Source organism: Etheostoma cragini, chromosome 5 (genome assembly GCF_013103735.1).
Source record: "Etheostoma cragini isolate CJK2018 chromosome 5, CSU_Ecrag_1.0, whole genome shotgun sequence".
Taxonomy (NCBI): Eukaryota; Metazoa; Chordata; class Actinopteri; order Perciformes; family Percidae; genus Etheostoma; species Etheostoma cragini.
The window spans coordinates 28,647,820-28,670,917 of NC_048411.1; the positions used below are offsets into that span (position 1 = coordinate 28,647,820).

At 40.8% G+C, this 23,098-nt stretch overlaps 1 protein-coding gene across 3 annotated transcripts in view; it reads left to right on the forward strand.

Moving 5' to 3' along the window:
• The window catches only part of adgrv1 (adhesion G protein-coupled receptor V1), a 147,265-nt gene that overhangs the window by 65,309 nt on the left and 58,858 nt on the right, over positions 1–23,098 (forward strand). For all 3 annotated transcript variants that reach the window (XM_034871234.1, XM_034871235.1, XM_034871236.1), the window contains 29 exons: positions 142–324; positions 1,166–1,345; positions 2,227–2,391; positions 2,882–3,002; positions 3,130–3,253; positions 3,785–3,923; positions 4,052–4,237; positions 4,876–5,111; positions 5,659–5,807; positions 6,284–6,482; positions 7,083–7,302; positions 7,412–7,651; positions 8,350–8,499; positions 8,627–8,847; positions 8,951–9,230; positions 9,339–9,482; positions 10,335–10,506; positions 10,894–11,035; positions 11,909–12,477; positions 13,449–13,712; positions 14,174–14,291; positions 14,410–14,581; positions 15,218–15,460; positions 16,947–17,354; positions 18,540–18,712; positions 18,892–19,138; positions 19,552–19,691; positions 22,003–22,163; positions 22,371–22,471. In XM_034871234.1, the coding sequence (XP_034727125.1) occupies positions 142–324; positions 1,166–1,345; positions 2,227–2,391; positions 2,882–3,002; positions 3,130–3,253; positions 3,785–3,923; positions 4,052–4,237; positions 4,876–5,111; positions 5,659–5,807; positions 6,284–6,482; positions 7,083–7,302; positions 7,412–7,651; positions 8,350–8,499; positions 8,627–8,847; positions 8,951–9,230; positions 9,339–9,482; positions 10,335–10,506; positions 10,894–11,035; positions 11,909–12,477; positions 13,449–13,712; positions 14,174–14,291; positions 14,410–14,581; positions 15,218–15,460; positions 16,947–17,354; positions 18,540–18,712; positions 18,892–19,138; positions 19,552–19,691; positions 22,003–22,163; positions 22,371–22,471 (5,847 nt within the window). The remainder of the gene's footprint in view (positions 1–141; positions 325–1,165; positions 1,346–2,226; positions 2,392–2,881; positions 3,003–3,129; positions 3,254–3,784; positions 3,924–4,051; positions 4,238–4,875; positions 5,112–5,658; positions 5,808–6,283; positions 6,483–7,082; positions 7,303–7,411; positions 7,652–8,349; positions 8,500–8,626; positions 8,848–8,950; positions 9,231–9,338; positions 9,483–10,334; positions 10,507–10,893; positions 11,036–11,908; positions 12,478–13,448; positions 13,713–14,173; positions 14,292–14,409; positions 14,582–15,217; positions 15,461–16,946; positions 17,355–18,539; positions 18,713–18,891; positions 19,139–19,551; positions 19,692–22,002; positions 22,164–22,370; positions 22,472–23,098) is intronic.

A 23,098-nucleotide genomic window follows, 5' to 3' on the forward strand; every position in this document is an offset into this window, starting at 1 on the left:
GGTGATATAAGAATTTATGTATTTTTAATGCAGTTTGCAAACCTCTGGTTACTTTCAACTGATGCAATAGTGGTAAACAACTAAATAGATATTTAACTTATAATATTAAACCCTAATAATTTCTAAACATCTGCTACATAGGACATCACTGGAAGTGTGCTGGCATTTGAGATACCACCACCAAACAACATACTCCTTCTGTCAGTTGTGAGACTCGCTGGTACAACTGGAAGACTGGTCCTCTACTGGGAGGCTCAGCCAATCACTGCTGATCTTAACGATTTCAGCCCTACGTCTGGAAACATCACCTTTCAAGATGGGCAGGTGAGTGGATATATTGTCCTTATTTGAAATAGGGCTGCATGATTTGAGTAAAATATCTAATGCGATTACTTTGACTGATATTGTGATGATTCACGATATTGGCGGGAATGATCATTTTTGTATCATTATTCTCATTTTCATTGAAAAATAAGAAAATGTATAAAGTTAAAATGACTATAATAATAATCTGTACCAAAGTCTGTAGGATACTATTTGTAGGCTGCACAACAATACTTACTTCAGAATGGTTTAACAACATGTGTTGTCTTCCCACCAACCTGGATATTTAAAATGAAAAAGCTTTTATCAAGGTTATGGTGGTCTTTTCCAACCCTTTTGTGACTTTCTCACAATGATTTTGTCACTTTTTCAACATTTGTCTACTTTTTCTGAGCCTTTTAAAATTTTTGTGTTTTTCTTTTTTGTCAACATTTGACACTTTTTGGACATTTTTGTCTCTTTATTTGACAACTTTCTCTCTTTTTTATACTTTTTTTAAAGTTCCTTTACCAATTGTTTTTTTCCCCAAAGCCATGAATTGACAAAAAACACACAAATTCAATGAAAGTAGTGAACGGATTATTCCTTTAACTTGTGAGGAGCGTAACTGGGAACCATCCATGTTACTTTTTTGGGGGGAAATTTGTTTGATAGAAACCCAAATTTCTGATATAGAAACTTTTTGGAAAGGGGTCAAATTTGACACGAAGACAACAGGAGGGTAAACAAATTTCTTAACCTGCCTTTCATATTGCTTCAAGCCATGATGTGACGCTGTTCACAGGTTATTGCATACAGCTTCCAGGGTATTAGCTTGTGTTTTTGCCATCCTTATTTTTAGAAAGAAGCCATAATTGCCATCACCATCTTGGATGACAAACTGGTAGAGACTTCAGAGACGTTCAGAGTGAATATACTTCGTGTGATTGGTGGTGCTCGACTGGGAGAAGAGACCTCTGTAACTATCAGCATTCCACCCAACGACTCACCTCTCGGACAATTTGGATTTCAGAAACTGGAGGTGAGTCTAAATGACTTACTGTATACTGTACTTATGAGGACATTTTCTCTATCAACAGTTCATTGAGTGGCGACCCTCATTTACAATGAAAGAAAGACAAAGAAAGCAAAAAAAAGAAGAAAAAATAACAGAGAAGAAGCAATACCATCATAACAATAATAGAAAGCTACTAAAACTTTCTGATTTGGAAAAAAACTGATGAATGACTAGATGAATTAGGATGATTAGGATGTAGAAGAAGAAACAGTTATCTAAAGCAATTACAAGTAAATAAAGAGATATCAGAAAGTATTACATCTTTCTTGGAAGACATGATACTTCTTCTTGAAATAAAGATGTTATCTGTTAGCTGTGGTGGGTAGAATGCAAAAAAAACACCAGGATTTGAAAAAGAGTGAGACCTCTTGCTGCAGCTCTCCCACTACCATCTTTGTCGCACGGGCAATGCATGCAGAACAGAAAGAAGACACTCTCTCTCTCTCTCTCTCTCTCACTCTCTCTCTCACTCTCTCTCTGTCGCTCACTCTCTCTCTCTCTCTCTCTCTCTCTCTCTCTCTCTCTCTCTCTCTCTAAATGACCTGTGATTCACCAAAGTTTTCCGTGACAGCTGGATTTTCAAAAGCCCAAATACAGCCAGGAGGAGGTGCCAACATCTAGATTCTCTCATACAACTTCAATTACAGTATGCTATAAAAATAATTAGCAAATTTTTGCCCAACAACGCCAAAAGTAAACTACTTACCACAGCTTTTAAACAAACTTACCTAATCTATACATACTAAACATCATCTAAAAGTGATCCTCAACTTAGTAGGATTCATTTTTTATTTATTTAACTTTTTCATTATCACAAATGGTCATCTTATTCCATCCCCTCTTAGGTTGCTGTCAGCGAGCCAGAGTTTGTGGATGATCCTGCTGCCATGGCAACACTAGCAGTGCTGCGCAGTGCGGGCGGCGAGGGGGCAGTGACATTGCAGTGGCAGCTGGAGGACCAGGCTAAAGATGACCTCTCACCTTTCAATGGAACTCTTGTCTTCACCGGGGTACAGTAGTAAAGGGGTGGTGGTACGGTCCCACCACATCTTGTAATAAAAATATTAAACAATACTACGTTTTTTTATCTTCATGTGCTACAAAGTACATTACGTTTCTGATTGTATTTGATCTTCAACCTCCTTGAACTGTCTTTTATTTCTTTTAAAAAATGTTTTCCCTGGGCACCTTGGTAGCACACCTGGTAGAGCGCGCACCCATATACAGAGGCTCAGTCCTCGACGCACCGGCCGTGGGTTCGCTATCAACCTGCTGCCCTTTGATGCATGTCATCACTGTTCTTACCTACACTATACAGTTTTTAGTTTTTACAGGTTACAGGTTTTAAAAACCTGATGTTTTTATGACTGGTCGGTTTTATTTTGCTGTTGTGTGAAGGACTTTGTGATGTGGATTTTGAAGAAGTGCACTATCAATAAAGATAATTATTTTAATATTATTTTTATTCATGAAGTCTGCTATGCTTATCATACTTTCCAGACTGACTCTATGAAGACGTTTGTGATTAGAGCCCTCGCTGACACTGCACTGGAAGGAGATGAGCATTTCACTGTCCGGCTGTTTCCGGCTGGGAGTGGTGCTGTCATCGACCCCTTAAAAGGTCAGTATTTAGGGAAAAAAACTAACCCAACCAGTGCATCCGTTGAATGTATAGTTTACAATATTTTCAGCATTTTTCATTTATTGATGCAAGGACCATACCCTGGTCCCTCCACGTTCCCCTCTAGGCATGGCCACTGTCACTATCCAAGCAGACAAGGCCGCCTTGGGGATAGTTGGAATACAAGAGTTCTCCAGAAACATCCTCATTGGAGAACCTCAGGGAGATTACAATGGGAGTGCGGTGGTCAGGTGAGTTAACATCAAACTGTATCCCTGACCTGGGAAGACAAACAAGAGAGAGCTTTACAGTCAATATCACTGCCTCCATTTAATAACATAGACTATAAAAATAGTGGACATAGCAGCAAAGACGTCACCAGTTGGTTTGTGGACCATGTGACATTTGTCATTTTGAACATAATTAATGTATTGTATTAAATATAAGGAATGTGTAACGGTTTTAGCCATTTCAAATAAATAAGATAGATAATTAACAAAATGAGCATCATGCTGTATTGAGGAAGACTTCAAACTAGGGATTGAGGCCATAAACTCATTATGAAAGTGTTTACTGAGCTATTAAAATAAGTGAGAAGGAGGCTCATTTTCTTATAGACTGGTTTTTGCAAGCAGTGGAGTCACAAAAAATAGATAGCGTTCATGGTACGTCAACATTGGCTTCACTTTTTAGACCTGGAAGCTTCGTCCATTTTTACAGTGGGTTTAATAATAAAAAATGTAAATTGAAAATCCTTGTGTATATTTGTGTGAACCCCCCAGCCTTGTGCGAGGGCCAGGTGTGTTTGGAGAGATCCAGGTATTCTGGAGCATCACTCCAGCTGTGGTCTCTGAGTTTGAAGCAATCTCTGGAACTGTGACAATGAGAGACAGACAGTCTGTTGCCGCCATTATTCTGAAGGTATACTGAATAACATAGTTTGTAGAGTTCACAGACTACTCCAAATATTGTGCACTGCAAAATACACTTGCGGACCAAAAATGCATAATAATAAAGTCTTTCTACGGGCATATGTTTCACAATGGCAGGCCCTGGATGATGATCTTCCTGAAGAGCGCCGTGAGTACCAGCTCACTCTGACCTCCGCCACCCCTGGAGTGGAAATCAGTCCCGGAGCCAAGCATGCCAAGATTATCATGGCAGCCAGCGACAACCCCTATGGCGTGTTCTCCTTCACCCACAACCAGATCATGGCATCAGAGGAAGAGGGAATGGTGAGCTCTACAACATGTCAATGTCAATTTTATTTATATAGAACCTTTCATTACACATAAAGCAAACATGCTATACAGCATACACAATAAAACAAAGCATGAATAGAAATAGGGATACGCAACAAGATAATCAACAAGAACAAATAAGACATAAAAATGCGACCACACAAATTCTCACACACACACACACACACACACACACACACACACACACACACACACACACACTGTATTAAACAAAGTGACGGCTATATGATGGAGGAGCCTTAACAAAGGAGGTTGTGTATGCACAGTATATCCACGACGTTCTACTTCTGGGTTTGCTCCGGTGACAGCAGAAATTCAGCTGGATGTCCCACTTTCCGCTTTGTTTGTGTTGGCGTTCTAAACTCCGGCTGATTTCTGAGGACCATGTTTAATTGCTCCTCAGAATTTTGCGGGGTAAATCCAGACAAAACAACCTAGACGCTTGTGATTGGTTTGAAGAAATGCCACTAAACCAGAGCAGGTTTTTCTCTTTTCCTGGAATGTTCTGCAAACTAGCCAGACCCCCTGTGCAGCACTGTGGAGGAAGGTCTGGCACTGCGAGACTACTGCAAACCTAACCCAGATGATTTTTTTGTCTTCTACCGCTGCAGGTTAATGTGACAGTTAATCGCTCCATGGGCAGTCGGGACAGTGTGTGGGTAACCTATGAGACCTCAGGCAACACAGCAGTCAGTGGAGTGGATTTTGCTTCAGCTTCAGGACGACTACTTTTTACCCCAGGCCAGACCTCACAAAAAGTCACACTTCATATCCAGGATGACAGTCTTCCAGAGGGTCCGGAGATGTTCTTCCTCAACATCACTACAGTGGAGCTAGTCAATGTCAGGTAAATAATTGTATTTATTGTCATTGTACACGTACAATGACGACGCAGTCCTTTCAGTGTAAACATCAGCAAAAGTGCTAAACTAAATGTAAATGAGGGTAAATAACTATAAAAGAGACTCTAAAAGTAGATAGTAGAAAAAATAAGTAAAAACACAAACGCACAATACATGACATTCACTGCACCATTCATCCATTATACTCAAGTAGCATTAAGTGCAGTTATGGCTTTTGGATAAAAAGTGTTCAAGAGTCTTTTTGTCCGAGTTTTAGTTGTCCTGAAACATCTGCCCGAGTGCAGTAGTTCAAACTAAATACTAAATAATTTCATGAATTTGAGTAGGTTAACAGGTGTTGTTGGTTGGAATGTGTATAATAGCTTTAACTGTTGGAGAGTTGTTGTTCAAAAAAGGATGTGGCAATCAAGGGTGGAGGGTAATACCTATTCATAAAATCGGCATGGAAGAGACATCATTTAGTCAAAATACTGTGTTGATGGGATTTCATGCCAGTGACTTTTGTATTCTGTGTTTCCCTCTGGTGGTCAGTGCTATGGACTACACCGTGAGGGAGTCGGGCCTCCGGCGGGACCAGCCTCCAGCTGTGGGCAACATCTCTTCTCTTGCTGTTGTCATACTGAAGAATGACAATGCTGAGGGTATCCTGGAGTTCAGGCAGGATTATGTCAACGTTACAGGTGGGAGTCAAAACAGGGGCAACTTGAAATGTATTTTGTTAAATGTGAATTGTTCAAGCGGGTCAAACACACAAATAGAATTAGAAGCAGACACCATTTAATATAAAGATGTTTAAAGGTCAGTCAATCAACATTCATCATAGCCCTTTGTGGCAATCAGCAGGTATCCACAATGCTTTACATTAAGGATCAAGAATAAAACATAACATACAACATATAGTCAAATCTGAAAAAGGTTACACAAAAAACAAGAGGAAGAAAGCGCTACCGTGTATTAAAAAGCCATTCAGAATGAATACGTTTTGAGGTAAAATATTTAAAGCGCTACGCCTGTAACAGTGTGGAAAGCAGAAGGTAACCTGTTCTAAAGTCTCGGAGCAGTAACTGCAAAAGAGCAAACACCCCTAACGTTTGTGATCTCAAAGGGTTAAAATCTGATGATTTACCAAATGTAAAATCTTTTTTCTTTCTCACAGTTGAAGAGCATGTGGGTACTGTGTTGATCACTGTGGTGAGGAGAGTGGGCTCATATGGACTGGTCTCAGCTCAGTTCACTTCCAGAGGCCTAAGTGCAACCCCTGCCCTCGACTACATCCTGAATAATGGCTCAGTGACGTTTGTCCATGGCCAGAATACCAGCTACATCAACGTCACTATTATAGATGACCTGGACAGGTGAGAGAAGACTTTAAAAAAAGAATTGAAATAAATGTCTAGCTCAATCCCCAAAGTTTTTACATTTTAAATTTCTGGGCTAGCCACATCATTGTACTAAATCTTAACTTGGAAAATAAAAGTTAAATTGTAGATCAAAAAAGTAACTGGAACTCAGCGGGTCACACAATTCAATACCTTAAAATATTCAAGACCATAAGTAATGAGACATTAATTGATTCTTTAATACTTTTATTTTGAGATTATTTTTTAACATTAACAAATTTTGGAAGACAAAACAGCAAAGATACCCATTTCCTTGCCTCAGAATATTTGTAATAATAATAACCATAAAAAGTAATAATATAAAATAATAATAAATAAATAGATACATATATCTTTAATACAATTATAATAAATAACATAAATAAGAAATTAGTGCACAGACTGAAAGACAAAGAGAGACTCTACTAACACAGCGTTTTATCCTTCTGGCTACATGATCACATCCCTATGGTGATGTCAGTGATGACCCTACATACTGTAGATAAAGCTGCCACGATTTATAGAAAGGTGTTCTTTCTTCTTCTTTTATTCCAACACTGAAATGATCTCCCCCAGTGAATCTGCAGAGATATTTGAGGTCCTGCTGGTTGGAGCTACAGGGGGAGCAGTTCTAGGCTCTCCAAAAGTGGCTCGCATAACCATTGCCAAGAGTGACTCTCCAAGTGGGGTGGTCCGTTTCCTCAACGAGAGCCTAATCTCTGTGGTCAATCCTAACTCCACTCTCAAACTCAGCCTTGTTTTGGAGCGAGCAGGAGGCCTAGTGGGCAATGCAACGGTATGAGCAACAAAAGAAAAAGACATCACTTCAGTTCTCTCAGCAACGGTTGCTTGCAGTTTACTCACCGGCACCAACTAATTTCAACTTCGTTTTACCTTTTTGACAGGTTGCTTGGATCATCCGTGGCCCTAACAGCAAAGAGGTCCTTCCTCCATCCAATACAGACATTAGAGAGCCTGTGAATGGCTCCTTCTTCTTTAGGGATGGAGAGGAAAGTACACGCAACATAGAGCTGCGGATTCTCCCCCATGGGGAAGTGGAGGTGGAAGAGAGCTTTGTTATAGAGCTCAGCGTTGTGTCTGGAGAGGTGGATGTCGATCCTCAGGCAGGGGCCATAACGCTAAAGGTACTTCATTGTGTAATGCCTACAAGGTTAATATCTTCATCATAAATCATGTAAGATTTAAGAAGTATTGCCAGCACTTTTTGCTTAAAGAAAATCTAATCCTTATGGTTCATGTCCATATAGGCGTTGTCTCACAAAGGGTTTTACCATTATGGCAAGTTAGTGGGCTTGCCACCAGCAGTTATCAGTTTCTTTTCCCTGATCACTGACAAGCAAATACAACTGACTGCAGCCTCATACAAGCTCAATGGCTGCACCTGATTGGACGAACGTGTCACGTGGGACTGTCTGCTCCCTGATTTCAAAACAGACAATAATGGCAGCTCGTTTGGAATACTGTTATTTTACAAAAATAGTTCACCAAAATGTTTTTCTTAAAACATTTTAAGCGCCAAATAAGCCATGCAGTGGCTGTATCTGTCTTCATTACAGATCAACAACGGTCAGTTTGAAAGATTTGTGTTAGCTTTTGAGAGGCGTCGAGCCGAGCCGGCCACTCCTCATTTGCATGAAGTTGCTTAGATTCCACTTTCTGTAAATGTGGAGCGGTGACTCGACGTCCCCACAGTGCCACCAGAATGCATTGCATAGCAGCTCCCATAGAAATGAATGGGAAAGACAAAAATGACGCTGACAATGGACACGTACCATTAGAACCCGTCTCACCCCTATTCTATCCTAACGTTTTTTTCTTCCAGATAGGGAAATTTGGTGACCCAAATGGTATAGTCCAGTTCACTGAGGATGCTCTCCGAGAGCGTGTCTACAATGAATCCACAGAAACAGAGGGCCCCTTCAACATCTCCCTGTTCATTACACGCAGAGAGGGTGTCATGGGGAACATCACGGTAATATTACATCAATATACATTTATTCTATCCATCATATCCAATATCAGTGCTTAAACTAGCTGGATTTAGTTATTTTTGGCCACTATTAAAAAAGTAAACACAACCCTACCCTCTCTCAAACCAGGTGCATTGGCAGTTACAGAGTGACTCAGATATAGGAGGGGACTTCCTAGCCTTAGCTGGCTCAGTGATGATCCAGGAAGGCCAAAGGGAGGCAGAAATCATCCTCAGCCTGATGCCTGACACAGTACCAGAGCTAGAAGAGCTCTACGTTGTCCAGCTCAAGGCTGTAGAGGGTGGTGCCACTCTGGACGCCAACCCAAACCTCATCAGGACGCGCATCAGGTTTGTCATGACGGTTCTGTAATACCAATAGCATATGTCGACGTTTAGGTTTAAAGTTTAAAACTGATTTAACTTGAATTGAATCTTCCTCTCTGACCCTTAGGGTGCGTGCTAACGATGAGCCGCACGGTGTCTTTTCCATGAACCCTAAACAACAGGTCATTCTGGTAGTAAGAGCAGAGTCTGAGTTCACCAGAGCTCTGGTTTTGAATGTAACACGGCTTGCCGGGCTGTTCGGCAATACTAGCGTGGGCTATAGGATCAGTGGAGGGATAGATGAAGTGATGGACATCGAGGTGATACTGGGAGGACAAGCTAAAGGACGACTGTTCTTTATAGAGGGACAGAGCTTCAGTTCTATCACTGTGCCCATCAGCAGTCAGGTAAGAGATGATTATGCTTGTGCAGGGAATTAAAGAAACCTTTTTTTTTAATAATATAGTTTATATTGTTTTTAAGCACCAGTTTAACACCTGTTTTTCTCTCTGTAGTTGTTTCTGACAGTAGGTGAGAGCTTCACGGCAGAGCTGACTGATGTCAGACTAGTCAGTCCTATCCTCGGCCCTCTGCCTCGCCTCCTTCATGATGCTAACGTTGCTACGGTGACTGTGCCCGAGGAAGCTGCCAGCTCAGAGGTGATTTGTGGCGTTGGGTGTTTGTTGATATATGGTTCATCTACAAGAGAGAAACTCTTTTTTTTTAAGTGTCGCCTCTGCAGGGCACTCATGATGCAAGACTTACTACCTTGTTGCACAAAAGCATTCCGATTCTAGCTAGTTTCTTCACTCCTCTGTGACTAGTAAACTGAATATCTTTGAGTTGTAGGCAAACCAAGACATTATTGAGGACGTCATCTTGCCTTGAACAACATTTTTCACCACTTTCTGAGATTTTATAGATCAAACAACTTAAAAATATATCAACAGATGAATCAACAATGAAAATAATCGTTAGTTGCAGCCCTACTAGGGTGTGTGTTTCTTCTGGAGGTGTATACTCACTGTGTCGCTCACATCTCTGCTGGAGATCTCCGTGTTGATTAAAATACATCCGTTTCTCAGGCACCCGAAAACAAACTAAGACCTATCACACCCTATGTCTCTGGAGTCTCTTGCCTCTCACGTCAATGTCTTTTAAACTTAATATTACCGCTATAACGGAGTTAGTGGGGAGTCTTGGACTGTTAGCTCTCACCTGTTTCTTTGTCAAGACATTTGAAAGGTCCGAGTAACAGAGCAGAGCTAACTCATTTAGCTTGCTGTTTCATGACAAAACTTTCAATAAGCAAGATAATATTTTACATCCCAATATTTTACAGATGATGTTATACTCCCCTCTTTAATTTTATTTATTTATGCATAGCCTTGCTGTAAGAGACAGTAGTAAACATTAAGCATTTTAAATTGATTAATTTACCAGGTTTAATGAAAAAGGAGGCAACAATATAACAGCATTATTAACTGTCTTCTCTCACATATGTTGTGCAGGTTGGCTTTGCCTCTCTGGCTCTGCAGGTTTCAAGTATTGAAACAGGAACATGTGAAGCAAAGGTGACACGAAAGGGGCTGTTTGGGGACATCAGGGTGCAGTGGAAAGCTGGGTATCCTTCAGGACAGGCTCCACCGGGGCTCAGACTGGGAGCTATCATCCCAAGCTCAGGTAAAACCCCCAGGGAGGGAATGATATCTGAAAAGCTGAATTATAGCTGTGTAGACTCACACATCATCTTAAACAGCTTACATTGTTAAGTATTATTGAACAGTCAGTCATTTAATACTTGATTGTTTTGCATATTTAAATATTGAGTACTGTAGGACTTTCAGTTTTATTAATCAGGAATACAAATGTAGTCATACCTGGACAGCAGTGAACCAATCTGAGCTTTTTATCTCTAAAAGGATGAACTATGCTCAAAGAATATAAGAATATATACTGTGTAGACCACAGACTTACAATCTGGTGTTCAGGGTGATACCAAAAACCATCATGGACTAATGACAGCCTTTGTTCTTAATGTTGGTAATGTGCTCCTTTCCTCATATTCAGGCTCACTAACCCTGGCCCATGGAGAGAAGACGAAAGCCATATCGCTGACAGCGGTCGCTGATCCATCTGAGCCGGCTTCATATGCTATACACCTCACTGCTGCTCCCTCCAGCACTCCTGCAGCCAGTCCTGTCAAGCTCAGGTGATGGTTTCACAGCAGTTTCAAGTTGTGGTAGAGTAGATCCACGTCAACTTGGAAAGCTGCTGTATGTTCGAGTAATTAGGTAGAGAGGAGGAGCATATCATACAGGTGGCTTTTTATTCTACAGTTCATCTGAGTTTATTATGTTCCCATTTTTAGGATGTACTCCTTCAATATTCTTTGCTTATTATTCTAACACCAGAGGAGGCCATTTAGTAACATTACCATTTCAATCATGAATACAATTAGTCTCACATTGCTACACCTATGTCCACAGCACAGTGCAGTAATGTCTGGCTACACTACACATACATTCTGGGATAGGAGAAAAAAACGCTCTGGGTTGTTTGCATTTCTTTAAATCAATCACAATCGTTTTGTGCAATGCTCCAGATGTAGCATTGGTGGCTCTGCCAGATAGTCTCAGGAAGGAACTTGTTTTGTTGGGGCCTTTACACCCTAAAAAAGAAAACGCCACATTAGATGAAGTTAAATGAAGTTAACTGTTTCCACAAAACGGTAGCTGTTTAAATCAGCTGGGTACATGGTTAAGCATAATTTGCCCTTAGTGTATTACCGTGTCGGCTTCATGCACAGCAATCCAACCAATCGGTCCCAAATCGTCTTTACGTCCAAAATATCTTTACAAGCGTTCCCTGAAAGAACCAAGCCGGCTTGCCTTGTTGCACAATCTAATTATTCTTCAAAACTTGCCATTTTTAGCATGTAGCTTGGTAGCTCAAAGATGTGGGAACGCGCCAAATGTCAGGCTTTATCCTGAAAATGTCCCTCCGTTAATCCGGACTAAAATACAATTTGCATATTTGTCTACTGTATTTAAAATGTAGCCTCCCTGTCTGTCTCCCTGCACAGGTCAGGATTTACTGTGGCAGAAGTGGAGCCATTGGGAATTTACCAGTTTGCCCCTGATTCTCGCCAGCTGGTCATTGCAGAGGACATCCAGACCATCACACTTTATGTTCAGAGACTCTACGGTTCTCGTAGCAACAGCACCCGCCTGGCCTATAAAACAATAGCAGGCAGCGCAACAGCAGGAGAGGACTTTATTGCAGTTCCAGACGGCCATTTAATCTTTGACTCACCTGGCCAAACCAACGCTTCCTTTCACCTTTCAATTCTTGACGACTCCCTTTCAGAGGCCGATGAGTACTTTCACGTCAACCTTACAGATGTTCAAGTCCTTGCTAAAGATTTAGCTTGGGCAGATACGTCTCCTCGCCTCAACCGTCGGCACAGTGTGGCCGCTGTCACCATCCTAGCTAGTGATGTAACTGGAGGAGTGCTGAGTATTGGTCCCGGATTGGTCCAAGTACCTGAAGACAGGGATGAGGAGAGCCAACAGGATCGACGGGTGCTTCTGAGGGTGCGCAGATCTGACAGTGTGGCTGGGGCTGTGAGGGTTCGGGTCCAAGCATACGGAGGTGGGTGTTTGTTTCGTAGCACTTATTTAAAGCTATATTATATAACTAATTTTTATTATGGAACGTTACATTCAAGCCTTTGCTAAATTATTATTATTTTTAGATTTTTTGGGGGGCATTTACACCTTTAATTGACATAACAGCTTGGCGTGAAAGGGGAGAAAAAGGCGGAAGACATGCAGAAAATCGTCACAGGTCAGACTTGAACCCTGGACCTCTGCTTTGAGGCATAAACGTCGACCTATTAAAATTTGCACATGCTCTTTCAGATGAGCCAAACAGGCCACATTCTTTGCCAAATTGGTTTAAAAAAAAAAAAGAAGCCTATTAGCTCCACAGAACTCTCTGGATTCATCAGCATGTCTATGCTTACAATATGGTGTAGTACGGCAACTTTCACACGCAGTAGCTTGAGTGATGCGTTCATCTGAGGAATCAGATCTCAAATCACCTCTAAGAAAGGACAACAGCAGAGTTCAGTTCACTTTTCATCCAGTCCTTCCAGTTGCAGGTTTGTTGGTGCTAGGATAGCACAATTCAACATCAGAGGCAACTCAATTATAACGCCAAACTACCAGTGTAAACGTCTTTTGATAGATTCATGTTCAAAATAAAACTAACCTTGCATTGCATTGCAAGAGCTATACTTTGTTTCCTGCAGTTGGTAGCATATGCTACAGCAGCGGCGGAGTGATATTACCATTGCTACCAAGAAAGCTGTTAACATGACAGTCACGTGAGTTTATTTACCTGCCGCTGTCACTCAATGCTACAGAAGCAGAGTACATTGCACGAAGGAATCAACAAGATATACTACTGTGCCCACATTTGAAAGCCATGCCAATGGCATTGGCCTAGAACTGCTGTGGGTTCCATAATTGCGCTCCATTGTGGGATATTAAATTATAATTTACTGAGATGTTTACAGTTTTTGCTTTTAAGTTTTGTTGTTACTGTGCACTTTTATCCAGATGGAAGTACCACACCTCTCCCCTTCACTCTGGATCCTGTTGGGACCCTTGCAAAGGAGGAACAGGACTTCCGCTTGGAGTCCACCATAGTGTCCTTTCAGGCTGGTCAGAACGAGACAGAGGTTGTTCTCCACATCCTGGATGACTCTGAACCCGAGGGACAGGAAGTATTCTTCATTTACCTCAGTGATCCAGAGGGAGGAGCGCAAATCACAGACAGACCGTACCAAGGCTTTGGAGCATTTGCCAAGATCACAATCCTTGGTAAAATATTTATAAAAAATATCTTTGATTCAATCCGCTATAGAGTGACAAAATATTACTGTTTTGCTCGCAGTGTGTTCTAGCAAATAAAAGTGATGCAACATATTTGTTAGTATGAATGGATTCTTTCGTCTTCTGTGTATAGCACCAGACTAACACTAAGTGTGTCTTTCGGGTCTAATCAAATTGACCCGCAGACGTGTTGTTTTCTCAACGAGTGATTCACTGTTCTTCTCCGTTTTTATTAATGCCATTTGTTTAGAATTTGGCCACTGATCCATTAGTCTCCAGCTGCTATTTTGGTCCTCATGTCTCACATAATTACTAGAGTGGGCAGATTTTTTGATCACTCTACATGTATGATTGATAACGTGTGACCTGCAACGTAATATGTGAGGTTATGAGGAAATAATTTGTACTCTCCATCTCTGTTTCTGTTATGTTCTCTCTTTCCACACCAGGGAGTGACTTCCAAAACGGCATTATAGGGTTTAGTCTTAATTCTCTGATGGGTCAAGTCCTAGATGAGGATTCAGAGAACAGAACTGCCCTTCTCTACTTGCAGAGACAGGAAAACAGGTATTCAAATAAAATACAGTTTTTTTTAACCTTTAAAACCTTTAACGTTAAAACTCCTCGCTGACGAGATGTTTTCTTGTTTATAGTTAGTAATAATGTTTTTTCTCCCTCGGTTTAGAGCCTTTGAGGATTTGCAGGTCTTCTGGAGAGTTACCTTCAGCAAGGCACTTCTAACTCTGGTCAACAATGGAGTCAACCTGACCAGACAGCTGGTGCAGACCTCTGGAAGGGTGCTGTGTAGGAGAGGAGAGATAATCTGTGCTCTCACTGTGGAGGTCCAGGACGATGAGGTGAGAGAGATGGTGAAAACAGTGCTACCGTATGTTGGCATCTTTCTAGTCTCTCTACATACATTCCAGGATAGGAGAAAAAAAGCACTCTTGGTTGTTTGTATTTCTCTAAACCAATCACAATCGTCTTGGGCGGCGCTAGTCTCTGGTAGCAACTTTTGTGAAAGAAATCTCCATATATAATATTAAAGGAAGTTTATTGTTCACACAATGCAGTAACATGAGCTATTTAAATTAGCTGGATACATGGTTAAACCTCATTTGGCTTTTACCAGTATAGCGCCATGTGTACTTTGTCCACAGAAATCTCATCAATCAGCCCAAAAACATCCCAAGCATGTCCCCAACCAAGCTGGCCTGCCTTATTGCAATTTTTTTTTCAAAAAATTGCCATTTTCGGCATGTAGCTTGCTAGCTTGAAAGTTGTTGTTGTTTCCCGAAGCAAAGAGTGTTTGAGAACAGCAACCTGGAAATGTACTTCATTTGATCCAGACTAGTATCTCGCTGACCTTAAATATCCACCCAATCCTACAGTATAAGGATAATTACAAATTTGGTAAAGATTTCCTTTATCTGTGCATTCATAAGAATTGCTGTGGTGCACAAAATAAAACTAACTCATCTGTGTTGCTGTAGGAACCAGAGACGCAGGCGTGGTTCTTGGTGGAGATTTATCAGGTTGGTGCTGGAGCTTCCATTAACGAGACAACTCGTTTTGCCAACATCACCATGGCCGAGAGCGACGATCCACAAGGCATCATGTACTTTGCCGTGGGTCACAGACTTCCCATCGCTACCATGACGACCACAAAGCTCCGTCTCCAAGTCTACAGAAGAGCAAGCACAGCTTTAGTCACGTCTGTACAATATCGCACACTGGTAAGTTACAAACAAGCGTAGGAGTTTAGCACAAGCATACATTACTGATGGCACACATGCAATAATATAAGCAAATACACACAGTATGTATATGCACATACACACAGTAAAATATGCACAAATGCAAACAAATATGCACTTTGCAAATGGTTGGAATAGTTTTTGTAATTGGTTGTATTTATGTGTAAAACTGCTATTTATCTTATTTATTTTAAGCCCTTTTTGATCATGCAGCTTTGCCTCGGAGGTGTCATTCTGCTTAGTATGAAATCTCATTTTTATCCAAGGCCAACGTGATTCTAACCAATCACTAGCAGACGAAATTAACATTGTCCCTTATCATTGCAAAACCTGAATGATTATCTATGTTCACCTGATTTACCCAGAGTTTCAGCAGAACCAAATCTAATGGAATACTGATCTAATTTGTCTTTTTCCTAACACTGTAAATATTTAGGCCAGTTATAAAAACGTGATTACTTGATGTCATGTGTACAGTCACGCACAAAAATTGGCGTGTACTCTGAAATCTTGAACTTTAGTCTGACTGTTTTTTACTCATGATACCATCTTGGCATTACAATTAATACACTTCTTTAGAACAATTTTAATTGTAATGCAGAAATACTAAATTCAACTACATTGCATATGGTAATCATTTCTCTTTTCTTCTAATTGTGATCTTCATTTTAACTAGTTATACTGTTTATATGGATGTATTAAGAATTGGTCATGGATTATTTTAATGTTAGTGATGACAAAGGTTTCTTCCTCTCTTCACCTCTTTGATCTGCGGGCATTGATGATTAAAGATATCTTGGCTACATGCAGTTCAGAGGCATGAAGTATTTGCAGGCACTCACACCTTTTGATATTAGAGATCAAAGTAATATAGAGTCTAGTGCACTCAACAAAAATCAAAAACCTTGCTGAGACACATGACCCGGTCATGTGCTTTCATCTCTCAAGACTAAAGCACATTGGGAGACAAAAGGTTTTGATGCATAGTAAAAGCCAACTTGTCATTATGCTCTCCCAACATCAACTTCACTTATCTAAATGTGCTAATAGAACGCAGACTATAATGCATCATGAAAAATATGCTTTTAATCTTCTAAAGTAGTCTGACATCTGTTGACTTCCTTGTTTCTACATTGTGTGGGTTCATTGTATGTGTTGATCTTGTAGGTTTGTTTTGCAAAACAATTGAACTTTATTTAATCAGGAAATGGCATCGAGATCAAGATCTCATTTGCAAGTGAGACCTGAGTACAAAGTGAAATATCAAACAGAAATATAATCAAATTAATAAACAAAAAGATTTAAATAGCAATTTGAGTATACAGCAGTATGCAGGCATAAGTGGAAAAAAAATTATACATTTATTATATATTTATTATATATATATTTTTCATACAAAGAGGGTGCGCTCAGTGCTGGTTAACATGACTCCATCCAACCCGAAACATATCTGTTTTTCCTCTAGGAGCTCGCCAGAGAAGAGGTACTCGGACCCTCTATAATCCTGCCTGCTAAAGCAGGCTTGGACTTTCCTAAACAGGAGGGTAGTCTCACCTTCAATGTGGGCCAGCGTAACACATCATTGGACATTTACCTCACACCGGACCTTGCCTCATCCTTGCCCACACCGAAGCGCTTCCAGGTGGAGCTCTACAACGCTACAGGGGGAACCAGAGTGCATCCCCAGTTCGGGCTCGCTAATGTGACTCTGGTGTCAAATGCAGCAAGTGAAGCTGTGTGGCTCTTACTGGAACAGTTACATCAGCCCCTCGACTCAACTATATTGAACCAGGCGCTGCAAGGCCTGATCAATAAGCTCTCTACAACGCTATCTCGCGAGCAGATGGCCGCCGTGCTCGAAGCCCTGGAGAAGGTAAGGGGGTTTGAGAGTAAGGACAAAAGCATTTCCTGTAAACTAATACCAAAACCTTATTTTAAGTAGGGCTGCAACTAGTCTTTGCCAGACCTTCCTCCACAGTGCTGATTAATCTGTTGATTATTTTCTCAATTAACTGATTAGTTGTTTGGTCTTTAAAATGTCAGAAAATGGTGAAAGTGTTGATCTGTTTTTCCCAGAACACAAGATGGCATCCTCAAATGTCTTGTTTTTGTCCACAACTCAAAGATATTCCGTTTGCTATCACAGAGGAGTAAAAAAAACTAGAAATTATTCACATTTAACTAGAATCAGAGAATTTTGACTGATGGACCAAAACAAAGAATGGAAGAAAAAACAGAAAAAACGATTGAGCTTTGCAGCTCTAATTTTAAGACCTATTTCATTAAATCTCATTGAAGGTGAAGGAGCAGATAAAACACTGTGATCATATGTAATACCTAAATCTTCTTCATCACAACATCGATATCATGGTGTAAAGTTAGATGTCATCAACATTGGAGCATTTGTCAAAAAATCATTGATGTTTCAAATTATCTAATAATACTAATTATTTTCTTCTGAAAGTACAAGTCATTTTCTCTAGCACATGATAACATTGCCCATTATGATGGAAAACCTTGCTTCTGCATGAGTCAGTGCAGCGGTCTGTGTCAGACAGAGAGACGGCACACCTAATGGCATAGCCCCATCACCTCCACTTCACTGCTGTGCTTTGACAGAACCAGTTTGTCATCTGAAAATGTCTCAGTTGTCACATTAAATGAGCGCTGCTCTGATGTTAGAGTCGACATATTGTGCTTTCTCAGCCCCCAGACAAGCGGAGGCACCCCAGTAACTTCCCATGAAGTAGTGTGTGGGGGGCAGAATAGAGAGCAGAAACAGCATGAATGAGATACACAGCATGAGGATATGTTGGAGCACAAAGAGAGAGTAGGAGGCAGTGTAGGGATGGTGGAATGATTCGCTTTAATTCTGCATAACACTGAAGCCTAAACCAAAGGAAGTGTCAGAGCCCGGAGGAAGGGGAGGGTAATGTCCGAAGTGCAGATCATACTCACATTATATCAGACGGATAGGCTGTTTTTCAATATGTTGTTGCTAAATTTTTCCATCTATCTCTCTCTCTGTCTGTATTTATCTCTGTTTCCTCCGAGTCAGGTGCTTGCAGAGGCAGAGAAGGCTCTTTTACAGGAAAGTAGCCGCAATTTGACCTACGACCTTCTGTGTGCCTTGGCCAATCCCAGCAGAGTCGACACCCGGGGCCTCATCCACCTTGCTGAGGTGGCCGAGCGATTTGCATTCTCCCTCCTCACGCAAAGTCAGTGTGAGATGTGAGTGTTCCATCTCAACAAGAGTGAAGAGTAGAAGAGAGATATCCCTAGTTAAAGATGTTGTGAACACTTATCTTGCAATACGTGCTACATCGATGCACCAAGGACTGTCCTTTTAAATGCCATTTGCAAGCATCAGCTTGGTATCATAAATGTGTTTCTTTGTGTGGTTTCTCCAGAAGGGGTACCATCATGGAAAAATGTCCGTATATGACCATCTCTGCCTTCCAGTGGTACCCCACACAGATCAATGGACACAAATTCAGGGGACGTAATGCGGACTTCTTCCAGCTGCCAGATACCCTGCTGGCAGTACCAGCAGCCTCTACACCTAACTGTGGCAACCTCAGCCAGATTCAACTGACTGAGTTTAGATCTGAACACTGGTTTCTCACCAGTGATACAAACACTGCTCTCAATGGGAAGGTAAGGAAGCACTGAGAGAATTTGACCTTTTTGTTGTTTTGCACAATATAGGGTTGAACACTTACAAATTGACAAGGGTAATAACAAAAGACAAAAAGTTCAGTGATTGGTGTTCCAAGGCTAAAAAGCCAAGTACAAAGAATGATATTGCATTAGTCCCCTCCCACCCCAACTACTTACAAAAATAAATGACCAGGTTCATGGTGCACTATGTTGGACATGTTTGTCCCGATCTAAGAAATAAGGGTAAAGGCTCAGTTAGTTTTAGTTTCTGCACTGACTTTATTTTTTGTCCCAAATAGTGTAATTTGGTTAAAAACAGCAGGTGGCAGTATTCCTCCAGCATAAACTAGCCATTTGATTTTTTTGTTTGTTTCACAGCTGAGTCCTCTTCTCTTCTTCTGTTTGTATAGGTATTCTCAGCCAGCCTCCAGGACAGAAGGTCACGACCCCTAGAAGACGGCAATGAGGTGGTGTATCGTATCCACACCCCGGGCCAACAAGTTAAGCCAGGCCGGTCTCTGTGCCTTCTCTGGAACCAGACCACTGCAAGGTTATCCTCCACAGACTCACCATTCTAAATTAACTTAACACAGCAAGTTGACACTCAAAATGTTTGTATTTTTGATGAGAAAACCACGGTTGCCTCGACATTACCTAGTAATATAGTATATAAAATGGTAACTGAGGTTGTTTATTCTAGTATATACCAACTGAATTCTTTCTTTTTCTTTTACCAATTGCTATGTATCTCAAGTAAGTTGTGACAAGGTACATAGAAGAAATGATAATGATGATAGTTGCGAAAGAATGCGTATAAACACATACATACATACAATAGCAAGTTTTATTTATTTATATAGCACCTTTTATAGATACAAAAAGTGCTGTACATTAAAGCGTAGCTACCTTCATATGTTTCTGTGTCTAAGTGACTGATCTGAAAAATTAGTGTTTATTTACATGGAGTCTGGTGGGTTTAGAGAATGCATTTCACAGATGTTTTGATGTTTAAAAAAATTATCTTACTCTTTAACAGAAAGGTTGACCTCCTTAGAAACCCTTTCCATAATGTTGTCAAACACTCTGAATTTTAATCTGAGCCTGTCAGTGGCAAAACAAGCACTTTTGTGAAGGTATATACAAGATGGACAATTGCCCTATTAAAGCTTTAGCACGTACATTTTTTATATTAATGAACGTCCGTTACATTCAAGCCCTTGCCAATGAATTGCTACAAAGCTAATGAAGACTCAGCTCCACACAGCTCAACACTTGTTCACCATAATCTCCAAAAGAACTACCCGTTCTGCAGATATTCCACAAAAGCCCCTTGTTTAGAAGAAGTCTCCCAGCTAATCCTGCCTTGTACTGTCCAAAGTTGGAGAAAGCGTTATCTAGATGATGTGATCTTACCTAGCTACTGCGCATGTGCAACTTCCAACAACTACAGTAAAGAAGTGTGATGTCTCACTCTGCTTGCTCTGGAGGGAACTACTAGAACTGTTGGTTCGTTGTTAATTATGTAGTTTAGTGTGGTCTAGACCTACTCTATCTGTAAAGTGTCTCGAGAGAACTGTTTTTGATACTATAAATAAAATTGAATTTAATTGAATTGTAGCTAAAACAGATACCTTAACCCACAGGCTGAAAACAGGAGCTTCAGCAATGTGCAGTACAACAAAAATACGGTGTTTTTTGAAAATGAAACTATGTAAACAGATTGTGGTACAACCTCAAAATACATTTAGGAACCTGAAAATGAGCATAATATGGGAGCTTTAAAACATTAGCAAACCTCTTTCTAGCACGTTTATTGATAGGGAGAGCCTAACCCGTCTGGTGTGTTGTCGATGCCTCGAGAGAACAAAGGAAGTGACTCAGAGCTTGCAATGAAGCAGTATTTTTGGCCGTATGATGTGTATGACGTCATTGAGATTTTAAAAGGCTTTTTAGAACAATAAAGCTTCTTTAAAAAAAATCTAAATCCAGCAGGGTGTATTGTCATAGCTTCCACTTTCGATTGCAACATTCAAATTATTAGACAAAAAATCATACCCTGAGAAAAGGGGATTTTGAGAACTCTGGTGGAACTGCTGGAAGTGTTGAGAGAGTGAAACTTATTCTAGTATTAGATATTCTTTGTGATTAGAAACTAAATAATCCAACAGGTAGCAGGTTAGTTAACAAATATTTGTACCCGGGAATTCACAGCACAGTATAACATTTATACCAGTAATCTGAAGCTGTGACCCTGTGCTCACCTCTGTCAAAATTCCAAGTACAGCCTCTCAGTAAGGGTTATCTGTAGCCAAGGGGGGAAGTCACATCATTGTGTTCAATATCTGCACTTTCAGTCTGCTAAACGCTGAATCCTCCCACTCGGTTTTGTTGAGGACATTCTTGGGGTGTGGAATGGGACTTGGCTGGAACACTCTGTTTCAAGTTATGAATTGGCAGGTTTGGTTTGGCCAAAGCCACCACTTGGACCATGTCTCCCAGAGAAATAAACAGATTAGAGAACTGATATAGAAAAGGGGGAGAGAGAGAAGCAAAGTCCCTGACAGGGAAAGTTCAATGTTGCAGTGTGACGTTTATGCTGTGAAGAGGAGGTCAAAATAAGAAATGTTACAGAGGGCTTTTTTGTCTTTTAAAACACTGCTTCCTCAATTCCTGTCTATTAGTTGTGCAACAAATCCAGCAAGAGCATTATACGAATGTTCCGGTTTTGTAACACCATCCTTAGATGCTAAAGGCAACTGTAGTCAAAGAAGCCAAAACACCAGAAAGCAAATTGTGTCTGTGCTGTAACAGTAGAGTCTTAACTTTCTTTCTCTTCCTGCATCTTGTCCTGTCTTCTCTAGCTGGTCATCAGATGGTCGATACTGCAGGGTTGTGAAAGAGAGTGGGAACTATGTGGAATGTGCCTGCTCCCACTTATCCATCTACACGGCCTACACAGAGTTTGCCACTATTGCATCCTACAATGAAGCCTTCTATGCCTCGGGATTTATCTGCATCTCAGGTACAAAACACACTCTCCCTATGTCTTCCCTTTTTTCATGTTGTTTTCTGGTGTTTTCCTCTGTGTGCCATCTGCCTATTTGACTCTCTCTTTGGCTTTCTCTCTGGTGCATTCCTTCCATATTCCACCCACATTGTATATATTTAACTTGCCACTGTTAATTTAACATTAATGTTGCTTCCATGTCTTCCACTTCTCCCTTCTCAGGCTTTGCATTGGCTATTATATCCCACGTGCTCTGCTCCCGTTTCCCTATGTTTGCTGCCAAACTGCTCACTCACATGATGGTGAGCTGCCTAGGAACCCAGGTAATACAGTTCTGCTTGGATTTTATCTTCATGTAGCGCTGCAATGCTTTACTATAAAGGCCGCAATGAGCACTAACACCCACAATTCATAGTTTATGAAGTCTGAGACCTTCATACTCTCACACCATCTGCATTAGTTTCCTTGGCATTTTCATCTAATCATATCTGCGTATCTCTATATGGTCTTAAATGTAAATGGATTGGAAACCTTTGGAAATTGTTAAAGAGGCATTCATCTCTCTCTCTCTATGCTGCATGGAGCAGTAGCTCACACACATTACCTTGGCTGTAATGTGTGTAGTGTAACACACAGCTTCACTTTCATACTGACGCACACACACGCACACACACACACACACACACACACACACACACACACACGTTAACTGCTTTATTAAAATAATTTAAACCTTTAAGTGTGCATGCACGTCCGCCCGCACACACACACACACGCATATACACACACACACACACACAAACGCACACTCTGCATGCTACCAACCCTTCTTAGTAGCCACTACACAGGTCACAGGTGTTATCTTGGAAATGTGCATAGACGTGAACACACATCATCCAATGTGTTTGTTTGCGGAGTTTTGCGGGCCGACGCGTCCTGACAACGCAACA